Source organism: Vidua macroura, chromosome 27, assembly GCF_024509145.1.
Source record: "Vidua macroura isolate BioBank_ID:100142 chromosome 27, ASM2450914v1, whole genome shotgun sequence".
NCBI lineage: Eukaryota > Metazoa > Chordata > Aves > Passeriformes > Viduidae > Vidua > Vidua macroura.
Window position 1 is genome coordinate 413,225 of NC_071597.1, and position 17,503 is coordinate 430,727.

General features: G+C 54.4%; 2 protein-coding genes across 2 annotated transcripts; both read right to left on the reverse strand.

Annotated features, from left to right (window-relative positions):
- Window positions 1-525: 525 nt before the first annotated feature.
- Window positions 526-6,925, reverse strand: CNP (2',3'-cyclic nucleotide 3' phosphodiesterase). Its single transcript, XM_054000375.1, has 4 exons — window positions 6,857-6,925; window positions 4,001-4,670; window positions 3,285-3,427; window positions 526-2,747 (listed from the first exon to the last, which is right to left on the reverse strand). The coding sequence occupies exons 1-4, from the start codon at window positions 6,857-6,859 to the stop codon at window positions 2,295-2,297; spliced, it is 1,269 nt and encodes a 422-aa protein (XP_053856350.1). The 5' UTR covers window positions 6,860-6,925; the 3' UTR covers window positions 526-2,294.
- A 273-nt stretch (window positions 6,926-7,198) lies between these two features.
- ODAD4 (outer dynein arm docking complex subunit 4) lies at window positions 7,199-16,454 on the reverse strand. Its single transcript, XM_054000370.1, has 12 exons — window positions 16,304-16,454; window positions 15,787-15,918; window positions 15,364-15,517; window positions 13,118-13,179; window positions 12,288-12,444; window positions 11,303-11,527; window positions 10,775-10,982; window positions 8,856-8,942; window positions 8,464-8,660; window positions 8,198-8,298; window positions 7,906-7,984; window positions 7,199-7,433 (listed from the first exon to the last, which is right to left on the reverse strand). The coding sequence occupies exons 1-12, from the start codon at window positions 16,409-16,411 to the stop codon at window positions 7,348-7,350; spliced, it is 1,596 nt and encodes a 531-aa protein (XP_053856345.1). The 5' UTR covers window positions 16,412-16,454; the 3' UTR covers window positions 7,199-7,347.
- Window positions 16,455-17,503: the final 1,049 nt, after the last annotated feature.

Here is a 17,503-nt window from a genome sequence, read left to right on the forward strand (position 1 = left end):
GCAGGGTCAGTGGGGAGTGCAGCGGGACGAGCAGCCCAGCTGCCATCCCAGCCTGTCTGACTGCCCAGCCCTGTCCCCACTGTCCCCTAATGGCTCATGTGAACAGAGTGTGGTGTGAGGCAGCATCTGAGGGGCCACAGGGGAGCACCCAGAGCCCCACAGTGCACGTGTGTCACAACATTATGGAATAGTCAGGACAAATCCAGGCACCGATGCGAAGCCACTTGGAGAGGAGCTTGTCCCTGTGCTGCCGTATTTATCTGAATTGGAATTCGGAATGTTTACCTCAGTGTACATAGCTCAACCTTTCCCTGGGAGGAAAGGGGAATTGCATGGAGCAATCGCTGTCCCATTGCTTTGCCAAACTCCTCATCCTCTCCCAGCCGGGCTCCGCATCGGTACCAACTGTCCCTCTTGGACCTTTCTAGGATGTGAATGGTAAAAATGTGAATATTTGTTGTTTACTTCCTTAGCAGAACTCCTGATGCCGTATTTGTATGGGAAATCAGCCTGAGCAGACCCATATGCAATCGGTTTTACTTTATTATAAACTGTATATGATGTACAAACTAATAAAAACTCAAACGACGACAATGTCACTGTTGTTCTTGAACAGGCAGATGAAGGAGATATTCCAGCTGTGTATTCTGGTGCTGGAGTCATCTGGGCGCTGGGGGTGTGGGCTCAGCCAGGTGCTGGCAAACACCTTGTAAAGCTTTGGTGGAACAAACCCTTGAGGTTGTGTCAGGAGAGGCCCTGGCTGAGCATTGGGCACTCAGCTGCTGCCAGTGCGGAAGCTTGGAGGGGTTTCTCCATGAAGGGTCACAGGTGCTCTGGGTGGGTTTATAGCTCACTATTTTATGGTATAATGAGAATTTATTCTTATCCTTTGCTTCTGATCAGCAGGCAGTATTTTGCTTTCATGGCAGAGTGTTTGGTACCAGAAAAGCACCAAAGCTCTCCCTGCTTTTGGCCTCAACAGTCAGAGAGAAATGCTCCTTGCCCCAGCAACATTGGACTCGGGGTGAGCTGTGCCCAGCGCCAGCCCCAGCCCAGCCCACGCCTCAAACACAGTCAGTATTTACAGTGTTAGTGTGGGTTAATGTCACTCTGCTGCTCCCCAGACCCTGAGCCAGAGCAGGAGGTCAAGCTGGGACCTTACCTGGGGCTGTTAGTGGAGCTTTGTGTTAAACAATGCCCAGGAGCCACCGCCTTGCTGAGCCAGGGCCTGGCAGAGCACAAACCCAAGTTTCAATAAAACAGATTTAATGACACAAGTGCTGGGTCAGTAACTTCCAGCTGAGGTTTAGGTTCGAGCAGACATGAGTTACATGGTTACAGTGCCTCCACTTCCTACACTACGGGGTTACTCCAGCCTAACTCTTAACATTCAAGTGCATTAGAGGAAGGGAGTAAAATCTTGCATGAAGTCAAGTTGTGTACTTCAGACATGATTTTAGTTTCTTTCAAAGATGGAAAAGATGTTAGTTCATCTCTTCCACTCCCTGCCAAGGCAGGATTGTTTTCTACAGGACACAGGATGGTGCTTGGTCCAGCCCAGGTGGAGGGAAGTGGCTGGAGCTGCTTTGCAGGAATTGGCTCCCTGTCCTGGTGTTTCACTTGATTTTGCCAAAGTTCATGGTTGGTGTCTTTAAGACATCACCTGGCACTGTGCCCTCCTCCTGGCTGTCCCCAGAGCATCTCTGCTGTGAGGGACAGGAGGTGGGATGGATCCCACTGGGCAGCTGTGATTAGGGCTGCCAGGACCTACTGCCCTCAGCAAGGTCTGTCCTTAGGGGCCAAACCCTTAGTAAGGGCAGGACTCCTGACAGGAGTGACTCACGCCTGGGTCTCACTAGTTCTGACCCTGTAATCAGCTGCCAAAATGGCCAATGTCAGTCCCCAGGTGTGGGAGGGGAGGGATATCCTGCAGTTCCCTTGGCTTCAGACCAGCGACTGGCAGGCTTTGGTCAGTGCCAACAGGTAAAGATCGAACGATTGTGGTTCAGAGGGAAGCAATAAAAGCCCCAGAGCTGATCTTTCTCCAAGGAAGAAAGCAAGCAGGACACCCCAGCAGGTTCCCTCCAAAACTCACATTAAAATCCGTGACAGTTTCAGTCAGGAGTTGCTTGTTTTCTTCCTTTTCTGAGGCCGATAACTCCCCAGAGGCTTCATGCTGGGGTGGGCAGGAGGGTTGACTTTAGTAAAGGTAGAATTATTTCTCTTTACATTTTTAAGGTTACAGGAGTTACTTGCCTTTTAAAAACAAACCAAGGAGCTGCCCTGCCTGTGTTCTAGATGATGGTGCAGGAGCTAAAGGCAGCGCCCCGTTTGTTGGTGCTCTGCGTTGGCACGAGTTTTCCCTTCCCATAGTATCCCGAGAATATTGCCCTCACATCAATCTTTTTGGACAGGACAAGCATCCACATACCGTTATCAAAATACAGCAGTTTCCCTCCTCCAATTTCCCCCACTTGCTCCCCTTTGTTCCCTGCCTTTTCCAGCTTCACAAACTCCAGCAGGTCGAGCCCCGTCTGGACGGCTTCGACGCCGTTGGCGCAGCCGAGGGTGATGTGGGCCCGGCTGCCCCGCGGGAGGTTGTCCGTGGGCAGGATCTTGTCAGCATCCCCGGGCCAGAGCAGCAGCTGCTGCTCGCTCAGCTCGATGCGAGCCCCGACAGTCTTTGTGGTGATGAACAGCGCCGAGATGGAGAGGGTGAAGCCTTTGCCGTAGGAAGCCTTCACGGCCTGGAGGAGAGGGACACGCACACAGGACAGCGTTAGTGCCTCTGCGTGGTGCTGCACTGGGGTCCCCAGGCTCGGGGACAGCCTGGCTGCTCATGGCAGCTCTTGCTGTGACACGGTCAAAACACCCAGAGCAAGGAGAAGGTCAGTGCCTGATGTCCCAGCTCGTGGATTCAGAGCTGGTAACGTCTTTGTCCTTCCAATATTTAATCTGGGCTTATGTGCTCTGAAATAATCGATAAATAATAATCTAAATACCTCAATTCATCATCATTCAGCTCAAGCTGTCAGAGATGATGCTGGAAGTCATGTGGGATTGGGGAACGTGAAAGTATTTTGTTTGGAAATAGGAAACAATCACCATGTCCACAATTTGGAGTTTTCTCTGCACAGGCCACATGGACGTAGTTCCTGTCCCTATATTTGGCCTCTTGGGTCACAGCAAAGCCCATCCCCAACCCTCTCCCAGGTTCATGGACACCCCACTGGGGAGGGAGGGGACATGGGGCTGTGGGGAGGAGGTTGGACCCCAACACTCACTTCCTGCTGCGCATATTCCTCAGCTCCGGCCGCTTTTCCAAACTCAGTGTATTTCGTGGTGCAGTGCAGGACCCCAGGTGGCCTCTTCACAAAGTAGCTGGTGAGATCTATTTTTATTTTGGGATCTTCGATAGCAGAAGGAACTGCAGATACAGGTAAACAATGTCACTGCCACAAAGTGATCCCCCTGATGTCAACCCACGAGCCCTGGTCCCATCTCAGCTCCCTTCCCTATCCCACCTGTCACATCTCCTGTCTCTGGCTGCTGGGGAGCACTGGGTGGGAAACCAAACCCCTCCCTCCTCCCAGGCTCACCGCAGATGGAGCCAGAGAACAGAAAGAAGCTCCTGTGCATCATCATGGCTCATCTCAGACCTGATGATGTGAGAGTCCCCTAAGGGAAGGGATTGTTCAGCCTTTCCCATTTCTCTCTCTTTGCCTTTTTCCCACCCAACCCCCTGGAATCAGGGGGCACCCAGGATCCCATGTCCTGCTGCTGCCACCTGAGCTCAGTGCCCTGTGCGGCCAGACCTAAACAGACTTGGGAAAAGCTCTTTAATTTATTTTTACTTAACAAAGCAACTTTGTCAACTATGAAGACCAGGTTAGTAGCTTTAAAAAGCTTTTCTTGTTGACAGTATTAGAAATTGACTTTAGAAGCTAATCAGATTTGTTAACATCAACAGCATCAGTGGTAAGACAGTATCAATACGTACAGTATTTACTCTCCTTTTTGAAGGCTTTGAGACTCCCTAGCTCATCCAAGAATGCCTGGCCAGCCTTCCTCAGGATCTCTGAACTTCTTTTGCTCAAAAACCACCCAAAATACATGGGGAGGAATTCCTTCTCTAAGCTTGGCTTCATCTTCTTCAGCTCTTCCACAGATAGTTTCCACTGATTCTTGTCCTTTAGCTGGGGACAATCCAAGCGCCACGGGGTTTTGGGCTCAGCGAAGATGACTTTGTACCGGTACTTGTCAGCAATGTCAAAGAGCTGGTCCAGCCGTTCCCGCTCATGGTGAGTGTCATCCAACACAATGACGCTGACCTCCCGTTTGCAATAGTCAACTAGATCCTCATCCACCTTGGAGTACTCTTCGGGAATGGAGCTTCTTATTAATGGTGTAATTTTATAGTGATCAACAGAGATGACCTTGCAGGCGTCTTTGTACCGATCGTGGATGGCCTGGGCGAGGGTGGACTTCCCACTGCCAGGCAGGCCCCGGAGGATGAAAAAGGTTTTGGATTCTTTGAGCGTGGAGATGGTGTCTTCGTCGTCCAGGAATGGGAAATGCAAACTCTCGGGTCTCTCTTTCGCTGATTGAGTAGACATTTTTCTAAATATTTTAGGCAGGAAAGTGTGACTCTTCTTGGAGAAGCTTCTGTTCTGAAATGGAAGGAGAAAACACTTCGCAGGGCAGGAATCCCAGACACAATGTGGCCTTGCTGGGATCTTTAATGGAAAGGATGGGGCAAGGGAGCATCTCCCCCACACTCCCTCACTTGGGTGCCCTGCTCAGCTGACACCTTCTCCCACAGCTGCTCTGGCTGGTCGCACAGCAGGGTTCCACTGCATCCCACCCAAGGGCTGAATGTTCAGCCCTGCTCCCCATTCTGGCCTCAGCAGCTGCAGTCCTGCCCCACTAGGAAGGGTTTCTCAGGCACCATGAGCTGCCACAAAGCCCCAGCCCGGGCAGAGCTCCTCGTGTGGCACATTTAGTCTGAACACTTGAACTAACACCTGTGGCTGCCGGACGTGACCCATGGAGGAGCCCAACGGGAACTGAAAGTCCCAGCAGGTTGAGAGCTGCCACACTCCTGTCCCTTCACCTGAATCACAAACTCTATTCCCAGGGAAGAGGCTGTTTCCTAGAGCAGCCCACAAGGATGGTGCTGTCTCTCTCTGAGCAGCACTGAGGATCAGCAGCTGAGCACCTGACAGGAGGGAATTTGGGCTCCTCCTGGGAAGAGCAACTGCCACAGCTTCCAGGAAAGCCAAACCCCGCCCAGCAGCAGCTGCAAGGCAGAACTCGAAAGTGAAACCTCGAGTGCTGGAAGAAATGAAACGCTCGTGGTTGGCAGCAGTGAGCGGGAGATGCCGCTGGGAGCTGGCAGGGCTGTCCCTCCCCTCCTGCCAGCAGCTCCGGTTAGCGGAATCCCAGATTAATTCCCAGTAGGACCCGGGAAAACACGGGACTGAAAGGAAACGTGGGGTTTCTTCAGCTGTGAGAGTCCTCAATAGCATCAACAAGGCAGACGTTTGTTGGGTCAATACATGAACTTTCCACCCCCCCAGCTGCCTGTGAGCCAGGCCAGCCTGCGATCCACTGGACCGTGGGAGGGATGTCCAAGAAGTGAGTTTTGCCTTTAATGCAAAAATTGAGAAGTTTTACATAAAACATAACTGCTCTGCCTGGGCCAGAAAAATGTGTTTCCAGTTCACAATTTTAAAAATAAACGTTTCAGATGTTGATTTCCCCATTTCTTTATTCCAGAAGGTGCAGATGGATTTTGGTTCCAAATGCCCTGGGAGCAGAAGGACCCCACATTTCCCACGGGCACTGCCTGCCCTGGGCTCAGCTGCGGCATCACACCCAGACGGGGACAAACGAGCCCCTGAGAGCAGCAGGCGCCTACGGGCTCCCCGGCGACCCCCGTGCCGCTTTCCCCGCGGACTCGGGGCTCAAAGTGCTCGCACAGGAGGAAGCCGGTGAGTTACCTGGAGCGCTGCTCCTTCTCGCAGCACAGGTGCTCCGCTTGCCAGGGGGTCGCACAGCCAGAGCTGGTGCTGCGGCGGCCCAGGGCCGAGCTGTCCCCGCACCGGGCTGACCCCGCACCGGGCTGTCCCCGCACCGGGCTGACCCCGCACCGGGCTGTCCCCGCACCGGGCTGACCCCGCACCGGGCTGACCCCGCACCGGGCTGTCCCCGCACCGGGCTGACCCCGCACCGGGCTGTCCCCGCACCGGGCTGTCCCCGCACCGGGCTGACCCCGCACCGGGCTGTCCCGCGGGCGGGGACCGGGGCCGCTGTTCTGCCGCGGCAGCTGCTGAGGGGACTGAGGCGCTTTTCAGCCCCGTGAACAAAGGAACAATCGCGGCCCCCCCGGGCCATTGTTCGCCGCCGGCTCGGGGACAACGGGCGCCTTCACGGGCCGGGCCGGGTGGACAAAGGCTCCGCAGAGCCCGGGGGAGCGGGGTCTCGCCGGACAATCTCCCATTGAGCCGGGCCCGGCCCCCCCCGCCGCCCCCACAAAGCTGCCGCTTGTCTCCTGCTCCCCATGGAACAGGGGCTCGCGCGGAGGGACCGATCGCTCCCGGTCCCGGGCTGCCCGTGCCCCGGCAGCCCCCAGAGTGTCCCGGGACCCCCGAGACGGAGCCACGGGCCCCCGGGGCCGTTCTCGGGGCCCGGCGGCTTCCGCGCCCCCACCCAAACCCAGCGCCCACGTGTCGGCAACGCCGCCAGCGCTTCCGCCTTTCTGGGAATCGCAACCTTTGCCGGGCGGAGCGGCAGCGGCAGCCCCGATCCCGATGCTCGTCCCGGTGCTAGTCCCCATCCCGCCGGCCCCGCTTACCATGGTGAGGGCAGCGGCTCCGGGGCGGCCGCCGGTGCGGAGCGGCGCGGCGGGGAAGCGGCTCTGGGGCGGATGCGGTCGCAGCTCCTTTCATAGCCCCGGGGCCCCTCCGCCGCCCCGGGGAGGGTTCGGCCCGGCCCTCGGGGGCGGGCGGGCCCCGGGCTCAGCCCTCCGCCCCCCCGGCCGCGGAGGAGCCGGTCCCGGGGATGCTGCCGGGACAGTCCCGTGCCGCGGCGGGGCCGGGGCCGCGAGGGCGGGTACGGGGCCGGGGGAGGCAGCGCTCCGAGAACGGCGGCGGCTCGGGCCAGCTCCTTCCCTGCCAGGGAGACACCAGTCCAGTGCTGGGTACGACGCTTGCTCAATATTTATTTCAACTTCCCGCCTAGGGTCTACTTTACCCCACTGCTCTCCTTTATTTCCTTGTCCGTTTCCCCCCTTCCATCTGCTTACGTATCGTTTCTGTCTGCTTATATATCGTTTCTGGTTTCCTCTTATGGCTTTTGATCTCGATTCCTTTGCTCCTCCTCTTCCACGTTCTCGGTGGTGGTTTTTATGTTTTCACTGCTGAAGAGGCGATCTGAGAAGGGAAAAGGAAACTTAAGCCAAGTCCTAGAAGTCAGCAGTTGGGCACAAGAAAGGCCTCCGGGCTCCCTTACCCTCACCAGGAATCTCTCACTCCCGTCCAGGTCCTGGGACGGCAGGTGCTGGGCTGCACGGCCTGAGGGGAGCAGCCCCGGGGGCTGCGGGCACAGCGCCCTGCCAGGACCCTCCCCCGAACCCCAGGAGCGGCGGGGCAGCGCCGGGCTGTCGGTGACACCGACCGGGCCAGCCTGCAGGGGACACTCAGGGAGCGCTGCTGTCTCTTAAGCTGGGCACGGCCAGACCTGGGAGCGCAGCTGAAGCAATCCTGGACTTCCACCAAGATTTTTATTCAATACTCGCAAGGAAATGGGTGCTGTGGGAATTCTAAGGTGCTGCTGATGTGCAGCAACAACAGGAGAGTGGGGATTTTTCCCATTTCTGGGTGCAGAGGTGTGAATGACAAGTACCTTCACGTGAGTGAACCGTGCTGTCTTTGTGGTCTTTGTTCAGCTCTGCAATGAAGCTTTTGCTCACGTTATCTAAGGCCTGAAAGGGATGAAATTCTTAATAAAAGCCCCAGAAATGCAGCTACATACCCAACATTTTCCTGTTTTCTTTTGCTGGCTGCTATCATTACCAAATCCTTTCCTACTGTAAAGCTGCATTTCTGCAGTACTACTAGCTGGAGTATCCCAGTTGGGATAACAGCTACTCACAGAGGCTGCCCAGAGCTCCTCCTCCCCTCAGCAGCCCCCTTACCGCAATGATGCCATTTTGAGCAGCTTCACTGGGAACAAGCTTTGCCTTCTCCAGAGCCCTTTCAAAATTCAGGATTGCAGACCGGTAATCTTTCAGTTTCACTGGAACAGACAAGGATAGCAGCTGGTTTAGCCCAGGATCAGGAGAACAGCAAGAAGTAATCATGCCAGTCTTGATCTGAGCAGTTGCTTTGGCTGTTAAATCCTAGAGATGTTTTCAGACCAGCTTCTCCACCCTAAGAGCAAAACCTGTGCCCACATCTTTACCTTGCGCCTGTGCCACCAGCACGGTGGCGTGGAGCTGCCACTCCACATCTCCCTCTTCATCTGCTGACTGCAGGGACTTCTGGCCATAATCTTGGGCTACTTCAGCTTTATCCAGCTCAAGGTAGCACCGCCCAATTTCATGGAACAGCCAGGCCTTCTCCAGGCTCGATTGGGCCAGTGGAATCTTCTCCTCCCAGCTTCAAGCAGAGTAAGACAGACAAACCTTTACCAACCTTCACTGGGTACAGTTACAACTCAAACACTGATTTGACAGCAAAGCATTCAGGTGTGAAAATTTCCCCAGGCCTGGCTGCAGCGAGAACACACAAGTGAAAAACCCCCACCCGGGTCACTCCAACCCCCTGATGCCTTTGCTGCTGGGCTGTACGTACGTGTTGATGGCCTGCTGGAACTTGCCGATTCGGGCGTACACGTGGCCGATGTTGTCCAGGGCCCGGGACACGGCGTCCGTCAGAGCGCTGAGACAGGGAGACAAAGGGATTGTGGCACTGACATCCTCCTGTTCCTCACTCACTCTGGATTTCTTCAGCCTCATGGTCCCTTTGGTGTTCCCCATGCCCTCAGAAAAGTGTTGGGAAGTAAAGGGCCCGGGTCAGGCTGAAAGTCGTGAAATCAAGGTTGATTTTTGATTTCATCTACAGCTCCGGCAGCTGACCCCATGAGACATAGGGGAAATGGTTTAGCTTTGTCTTTGATTACTGTTAATTTTTGTGCAAATCTGACAGTCCTTGGAAAAGTCTTTCCACTTTTCTTCGCTTCCCTTTGTGTCCCTGACACTCATGTATGATTTCTGTCTTTCAAAGCAAAGATGCAGAAAGGTGCCTGCAGTGTGTCTGCAGGCCCCTGACACCAGCCCTGACCCTGTGCTTGGACCGAGCTTTGCTCCATGCTACGGGCAGCTCTTTCTGTAATAACAGACCCTGTGGGTTTTATTTTTTTTTTCTTAATTATCCTCGTTCTCATCTTCAGAAGCAGCTTTGCCTACCCTTACCCTAGAGATGGAAAGGCCTGTGCGAGGAGCATATAAATGCGATGGGACTCATGGAATCACAGACCGCTTTGGGTGGGAAGGGACCGAGCTCGAACCCCCGTCACGGGCTCATTAACGCGAGTCATTAACGAGTCATTAGCGGCGTCTCCAGCTGCACCGCCGGAGGGCGCAGCCCGCCCGTCCTTCCCGGCGCCTCGGCGTCCAGCGAGCTCCCAAACCCGGGCACCTCCTCCCCCTCTCTCCTGCCAGTTCCTGCCTTTACCTGGCCTGCTCGGGGAGTGCCATCACCAGGAGAGAGGCAGCCTTTTCCTAAACCAACATCCATTTCCGAAAGGATTTTTGAAAATGAGAAACTGTGGTTGCAGCTCTCTAGCTACAGAGAGTGGCACACAACTTTCCCAGATATTGTCCTAAGGAAGGTTGTGAGAAGATTAGAGAAAAGAATGAGAAACAATTCTTATTTCCACTTGTTGTACTTGTTGTGAACATGTGGAATGTGTTATGGAGATTTGTTTACTAAAGGATGATTTTTTAATTAGCTAATAATGATAGTGTTTTAAATTCAAGGATTAATCTAGTCTGTTTGTATTGGACTGTCTGCAAGGGCGATGAGTTTCTTAATAAGTGTAGTATAGTATAATAAAACAATTGATCAGCCTTCTAGAATCATGGAGTCAATGCTAATTATCACCACATCGGGGACACCCTACTCAGATAAGAAACAACCAGTCAGTGACATTTGAAAAGCTCAGTGCACTACTGCAAAACACAAATCACTTCAAGCCACTGTTGCATGATTTCCGCTATGCTTTGCAAACTCTTGCTAAATCTAAGACTACATTTTGCTCCACTGTGGTTCAGCTGGAAGAGCCATGGGATGTGTGTGGTGCAGACAGCTCCTGGAAGAGACCTTTATTTCAAGCCATGCTTAATAGTCTCTATGAAAAGAAGTTTAAGACAAAATGTAGCAGAAAACAGGAGCAATTTCAACCCCGATCTTCCTGAGAAGAAAGTACCTACTCAAGATTAAAGTGCTGAAACTGGGACTTGTGTTCTTTTGCTTTGCTACAGAAGAGGTTTTGATATGCCCTGTGCTGTGGGCCCTTAAAAATCTGCTTCAGGCACCTTGTTTTGAAATAGTGAAGATAAAAAGTCACCACAGACCCTAATACTAGGGCAGAGCTGAATGTGTAACCCTGTTAAACCCCCCCAGGTGAGAATTACATTATCTAATGCTAAAACACCCCCGGCAGAGGCATTTTCCCCTTTCTCCACCCACCTGAACTTCCCAGAACTTACTTCTGCCTGGCACAATTCAGATCCATCTTATGGCTGCGCAAAGCTGCCTCCATCTGTCCCATTGCCAACTGTGCATTCCCAATGCAGCTGTGGAGGTTCCCAATCAGTTCATTCTTGTTGGGAACTTCATTCTCTGACCACGCTTGTATCTTTTTCAGCATACGCTCAGCTTTCCTGCAGCTTTCCTCAGCAGAACCTCTGGCCAGCACTGGGGACAGGGAGCAGAGTTTGACACTGGGGTGTGACACAGAGACATTGGGAAGCTGCGAATTCCCCATCCCTGGAAGTGTTCCAGACCAGGCTGGATGGGGCTTGGAGCAACCTGGGATAGTGGAAGGTGTCACTGCCCATGGTAGGAGGGGTGGAACGGGATGAACTTCAAGGTCCCTTGCAACCCAAACCATCTTGGGATTCTGTGATACTTGGGAATTGTGACCTGGTGAAGTGGCTAACCCTCAGACAAAGCTCAGGAATAGTTAGAGCCCCCCACAGCAGTGGGAGGCCCTCAGCTGGCAGCCAGGAACCTACACAGCTCAATATCCTCCATATTCTTTGCGATGGATCTGGCAATGTCGGACGGTTTCTGTTTCTTGTCGTGCATCCGGCCCTGCCGCAGGACCTTGCGCTCGTACACCCGGGCGTAAATCGGCTTCTGCTGCTGCCAGAAGTCCCGCCGCTGGTTCAGGTAGGAGATGCCACTCAAAACCAGGTCCATGACTTTGATCCCCTGCCTTGTGCTGCTCTGCATCAAGTCTGGAAATAAGATAAGGTAGAACGCAGGTGAGAATGAACAGACCTGAGCTGCAGCTCAGCAGGGAATTGATTTGGAACGTTTTTCTGTTCTGACGCAGACAGTCCTGGAAAGTGTCCCGTGCTCCTCAGAGCTGAGGTGATGGGGGAGCTAACAATAAACTCTGTTACCCATGTGGTTCAGTGAGCTGAGCTGGTGTTCCAGCCTCATATCTGCTGCCTTCTCTGCTGACTAAAGCCAGTAAGTGGGGCCAGCTGTGCTGAGCACCTGTCACTGGGACAGAACATCTGTATGGCACATCTGTATTGACAGAGCATTTTGAACAGTGCTGTGGATCAGGTTGGCAGATGGAAACTGAGAGGGCTTTTACCTGCCTGCAAACCAGACCGCCCACATGTGTAATTAGTGCTGGCAACACTGTAAAACCTGTGAGCAAACCAAACCTTAACCACTTCTATATTTCTGGGCGAAAACTTCCCTAGAAATATAAATAAAGGAGCATCATCTTTGTGCCTTTTTCTAAAATAAGATACTTCTCCAATTCCTGCATCTTGACCTTAACAGCATTTATAACAAACCCACAGAGGAGTCACAGCCCCGTGAGCAGACATCTGCCTGTGTCCCCACCACTGTGAGCACCATGTGCAACGTGAGCTCTGGTACAACTAACAAAGAGTCACAGGGACTTAAAAGGAGAAAAGAAATAAAGATAAATAAAAAAGGGATGAAAGAAAAATGGAATCTGCTGAGAAGGAGAAACACCTTCATCCTTGAGCAACTTCTCCAGGTATGCCTTGTCAGCATAAAGCTGTCCCAGAAGCTGTCGCTCTGTTTTTGGACTCTGCTTCTTTGTCTGTTTTTGATCCTTTTGATCCTTTGGTTTGTTTTGCTGTTTCTGGTTGGCTTTTTTGCTCTGCAGCTAGGAAAAAAACCAAAAGGAGGTGGGGGACGTCAGTGGGGAGCACTGGAATGAGCAGAATTCTGTTTATACTCCATATAAGACAACTTTTTTTTTTAAATAAAAGCAGAAAGTGTCTCACCAGCTGCTTTGGCCATGAGCAACTGAAATTCTGCAGCCAGTTGTGCTCCCTGGGGACCACAAGGGTGTTACAGAAAGGGAAGAACTAGCTCTGGCTTCTCAGAGGAACAAGACACTACTGCAACCGAGCATCCAAAAGTGAAGCAATAAAGAAAGTGTCCATTATCAAAACCGTGACCCTTAAACATCAGGTAAACCCAAAGTCAATATTGGAGCTCACTGTGCCCTCTTTGACCTCTGGGATTACTCATTAGATGGGTGGCTGGCAACACCCCAGACATGGGCTGGAGGAGAAATTCCAGGTTTTGTTCCTGCATGGTGGCTCTTCCTGCCCTTCTGCCTTCCCCTTTAAATTCTGGGTGGCTTGAGCCAGACCTGCATTAGAAGCAGGTGACAAATACTCTCAGGCCAGTGTGTTTTAATGCTCAAGAGGCCCTTCAGCAGGCCCACTGCTCCCACAGCCATGTCCCTGCAGGGACTGTCACTCCTCTGGTGCCCCTTTCAGCATTACAACAACTCCAGAAGCTTCTTCAGCAAGAGCCCCGTGCTGTACCTCTGCCTGCCTGCTCACAAAGCACAGCTCCTCCTTGCTCTCCAGCTTCACCGAGGATGGATCTGCAGACACAGAGGAGTCTGTGTTAGTGCTGCACAGCAGCCATGCAGGCTGTTGTGATTAAAATGCTCATAAATATGACAAGCCCAAAACGTTCAGTTTCAACCAAAGATTTTCTAATCCTTTCCCATGGAATAGGAGGTGTTGGTGTGTTCTGGGAGCAGGGAATGCAGCTCATCCACCAGCTCCTCTTGGGATTTCAATTCACACAGCACCAGGGGGCTCCTGTTGCAATATTCCTACAGACAGGGTACATCCTGCATGGAAACTGAAGGGGAAGGATGCAGATTCTTCTGGGGGATCACAGCTGGAGCATGAAATGGAAGGAAAGGTATTTTAAAGGTGCACGGATTAGGGCAAAAGGCCCATTGTGTTTTCACTTGACCCCCAGTACCACCATCTGTCTGCACCCTGGGAAGGAAGGGTGAGGAAGAGCTCTTTGTTTGGTCTGAGCGAAGGACAGAGCCTCTGAGGCTGCTGCAGAATTCCCTTTGGCAGCCCTGGGGCCCAGACCAGCAGCACAAACACAGGCAGGTCACAGGGGCAGGTGTTCCCATCCATCCAGGGAAGCAGCCTGGGGATGTACCCTGTCAATGTGTGTGCATTTCCCAACTGTTCAAACATCCAGATCCATGCTGGCGTGTTTCCATGCTTCCCTGCATCTCACAGCTATTTGACTGATTTAAAATTAGAGTCTTCTATTTTTTAAATTAATTTTTTGTGCCTGCAGCCCAGGGGGTCCAAAGGTGGTTAGAGCTCTTGGGATATTGAGCTGGGAAGATTTAATCTGGAGCTTGTGATACTATCTGAGCATTGTGCTAAGCTCAGGAAGCAGCAGGAATGGAGGAAAGCAAGCCAGATCTGGAAAGCTTCCCTGTTTTTTAAATAACTATCCCATATGAAAGTGCTGCAGGCTCTGGTGCCACTGGCACGTGTTAAACCCTGGCACTGGGGGAGGGCTGAAGTTTTGAAATTTTGGGAGAGGGAGGCCCTGGCCTGCCTGGGAAGCTGTGTAGGGTGTGAGAGGGGTGTGCCAGGTGCTGGGCAGGGACAGGCTCCAACCCACCCCACAGGTTTGGCAGCCCCAGAGGAGCCCTGCACACGTGTTCCACTCACATGTCAGCGGTGGCAGCCCCAGGTGAGGTGTGTCTGTGCCCCACAGTGGGACACGTCCTGTCCATGCCTGCTGGCAGGGCTGAGAGAAAAACTAAGTGAAAAGGGTTTTCTGTTTGCTTTAAAACCCACGAGGTCCTTGGCCTTTCTTGTCTCTCCAGGACCTGCTCGGTGATCTGAGCCAGGAATGGTGAAAGCAGAGCTCGTTACAAAAGTCAACAGTTTCACTGCTCTTTTGCAATGAAAATTGGAGGAGAGTCAGGATTTCAGGAGGCCAGTCTGAGGTAGCATGGCACATTGCATTCCAAGCTTTGAATACAGGGATAAAGGTCTCAAAATGGATTCTGTAATTAGTGCTGGAAGTAGATCATAGAATCATGAAATCCCAGAATGGTTTAGATTGGAAGGGACTTTAGAGCTCATGCAGTTCCATCCCCTGGAATTGCACTTCCCATGGGCAGGGACATCTTCCACTATCCCGGGGTGCTCCAGCCCCATCCAACCTGGCCCTGGACACTTCCAGGGATGGGGCAGCCACGGCTTCTCTGGGCAACCTGTGCCAGGGCCTCCCCACCCTCACGGGGGAGAATTTCTCCCCAATATCCCACCCAACTCTGCCCTCTGGCAGTGGGAAGCCACTCCCCCTTGTCCTGGCACTCCAGGCCCTTGTCAATAGTGTCTCCAACTTCCTTGTCAGCTCCCTTCATGTCCTGGGAGGCCACAAGCAGCTCATGGATTAGATGAGCTGCTCTGGTCTGTATTCTCTGGAAAGTTTCCATGATGATTTTGGAAACTGGAGTGTCAGGATTTACCTACAGAACTCAAGGGATCAGGCACTGTGTGTGAACAGGTGTTCAGGGGAGAAAGAAAGAACAAAAGGAAAAAAGAGCAGGGTTGGCTCTTTGTGGTGCTTGCTGGTGCTCCTGGATTTATCTGCCACAAGGAGCACGAACCCAGAAGCAGAGAGGCTCTGCTGTGGGGCTCTTGGGTCACTTGCAGAGCTGATTTGCCATCAGCTGTGCCCTGAACAGCGTTGTCCGGGCTCATGGGGGCCAGAGAGTGCCACTTCTTACTCCCAATGCAGTTGATAATGGCCTCCTCAGCCTTGTTGATGCCGAGCTGGAACTTGTGCAGGTCGGGGCGGAGCCTTCGGCCTCGGTGGTAAAACACCAGAGCAAACTCAAAGTCCCCCATGGTGTACAGCGTCTCTGCTTTCTGGTAAAGGCCCTAAAACCACATTTGGGGAAAGAAACTGGTAAAATGAGGGAAACTTTTGCTGGATCTCAAGTAACTCCTGTCAGGCACACGTGAGAGCCCAGGGCTGTAACAACTTGGGTACATTAAACCCCAGACCTGGAGGTGCCTGAGCACCTCAACAGCTCTGAGAGCAGCAGAAATCTCAGGAGTCACTGGAGTTTCCTCACAGCTCTGCCTCAGACCCCGCAGGATCCAGGCCAGCCCTTGGCCAACCCCCTCCTACCCCTTCAGCTGGTTACCTCGGAGAATGCATTGTCAATTTGGAGCGAGGCTTCAGCATCTTTCAAGGAGTTTTCTGTGTCTCCAAGTTTCAGAAAGCACTTGGAGCGGGTGATGAGGCAGTGCTTGTCTCCTGCTCTCAGCTTCAGTGCCTGCAACCACAGATACAGACACATCACCAGTGCTGGACGTGTCACCTGTGCTGGCTCAACACCGCAAACACACAAGTGCAGGTATTTGATGCCACGGTTCCCACGTGGACCTTGATGATGGATGAGGATAAAACCACAAGGATTTTACTGAAGAGTCTTCTCTCGTTTTTCACGTGTTCTCTGTGCTGCAGGCGCTGCCCCGTCCCTGAACTGCCCCGTCTGGGTCACCCCTCGTGCCGAGACCTCGCGGGACACGTCCCTCCGTGTCCCCCCCTCTTGCAGCGGGGTCCCCCCGCTGCCTCTTCCCCCGCCTGAACCGAACCACATCCCGTGGGGGCGCCTGCCCCCGAGGCCCCTCCCGCCGTGGGCAGCTCGGCGCCCTCACGTCATTGAAGCAGCCCAGAGCCTTGTCGTGCTGGCCGCGCCGGCTCAGGATCGTCCCCTCGGTCATGAGGCTCCCGAAGGAGACCACGGGCAGGTCCTCGTCCGCCATGGCTGCGCTGCGGCGGCGTTGCCAAGCAACGGTTACAGGGCAACGCCCACTTCCGGCGGTCACTTCCCCGCCCCGGAAGTGGCGGGCGGCCCCGGCCGGTGCCCGCGTGCGGTGCCGCTGTCCCGCGCGGCCCGGCCCCGCTCCGCTCCCGGCGGGCGCCGTGCGTCTGAGCCGCCCCGGGCCGCTGAGCCGCCCCGGGCCTCTGAGCCGCCCCGAGCCTCTGAGCCGCCCCGGGCCTCTGAGCCGCCCCGGGCCTCTGAGCCGCCCCGAGCCCGTGCCCGTGGGGTTCTCTTCTCCCACCCGCGTTCCCGGAGCCCCGCGCGGCCGGGAGGAGCGGGAGCGCGGCCGCTCCGCACAGCCGCTGTGCCACGGCGGCCGCCGAGCACCGGGCAGAGCGGGTTCCTCGGCCCCAGCGGGCATGGCCCGTGTGTTCCGCAGGGCAGCACGAGGGCAGCCACCGCCTCCCTACTCCCTGTCGGTCATTCGGTGCCGCTTTGGTGCTCGCCGCTGGCCCCGGTAGCGGTTTCACCGCTGTAATCCCGGCCAGGTCAGTGACGAGCGGCAAGCGCCGCCGCTTCGCTCCCGTCTGCACTCCGGCCTTTATTCGGGCGCGGGGTCAGACTGCGCCACGCTTGGTCCCTGCCAAGGGGCCCGGAGGAAGGGCGGGGGCAGGGCAGCAGTCCCGCTCGGAACCGGCGCCGTTGGGCGGCACCGCCGGGGCGGGAGGCGGGCCGGGGTCACGCCAGCGTGGGGAGACGCGCACCGCCGAGCTGCGCGGCCGCCACACCCCGTGCGCAGGGAGCGGGGCCGGGGACTGCGGCTTGGGCTCGGTGACTCCTGCCCGGAGACTTTCCCCCGCCGGCACCGCCGCCCCCGGCTGCCGTGGCGGGGGCTGCGGCGGGTCTGTGCCCGGCCCGGTGACGCGGTCGTGGGGACACCACCGCCACCACGTCGGGACTGTGGAAAATGCCTGTTGGATGATTGGCTCTTCGCAAATATTAAAATGAATGCTATATGTGTTATGTTGGAGAGTTGTGCTGTACTAATCTTTTTTAAGTTATGTGGTAAATATAGTTTTAAGCTATAGCGTAA

Coding starts and splice junctions, on each gene's coding strand:
- ODAD4 (XM_054000370.1), bottom strand. CDS start 16,411: ATGGCGGACGAGGACCTGCCCGTGGTCTCCTTCGGGAGCCTCATGACC. Junction 15,518..15,786: donor TTGACAATGCATTCTCCGAG/GTAACCAGCTGA, acceptor ATGTGGTTTTAG/GGCCTTTACCAGAAAGCAGA. Junction 10,983..11,302: donor TATGGAGGATATTGAGCTGT/GTAGGTTCCTGG, acceptor CCCTGTCCCCAG/TGCTGGCCAGAGGTTCTGCT.
- CNP (XM_054000375.1), bottom strand. Junction 3,428..4,000: donor CAAAAAGGAGAGTAAATACT/GTACGTATTGAT, acceptor CTGTATCTGCAG/TTCCTTCTGCTATCGAAGAT. Junction 2,748..3,284: donor AGGAATATGCGCAGCAGGAA/GTGAGTGTTGGG, acceptor CCTCTCCTCCAG/GCCGTGAAGGCTTCCTACGG.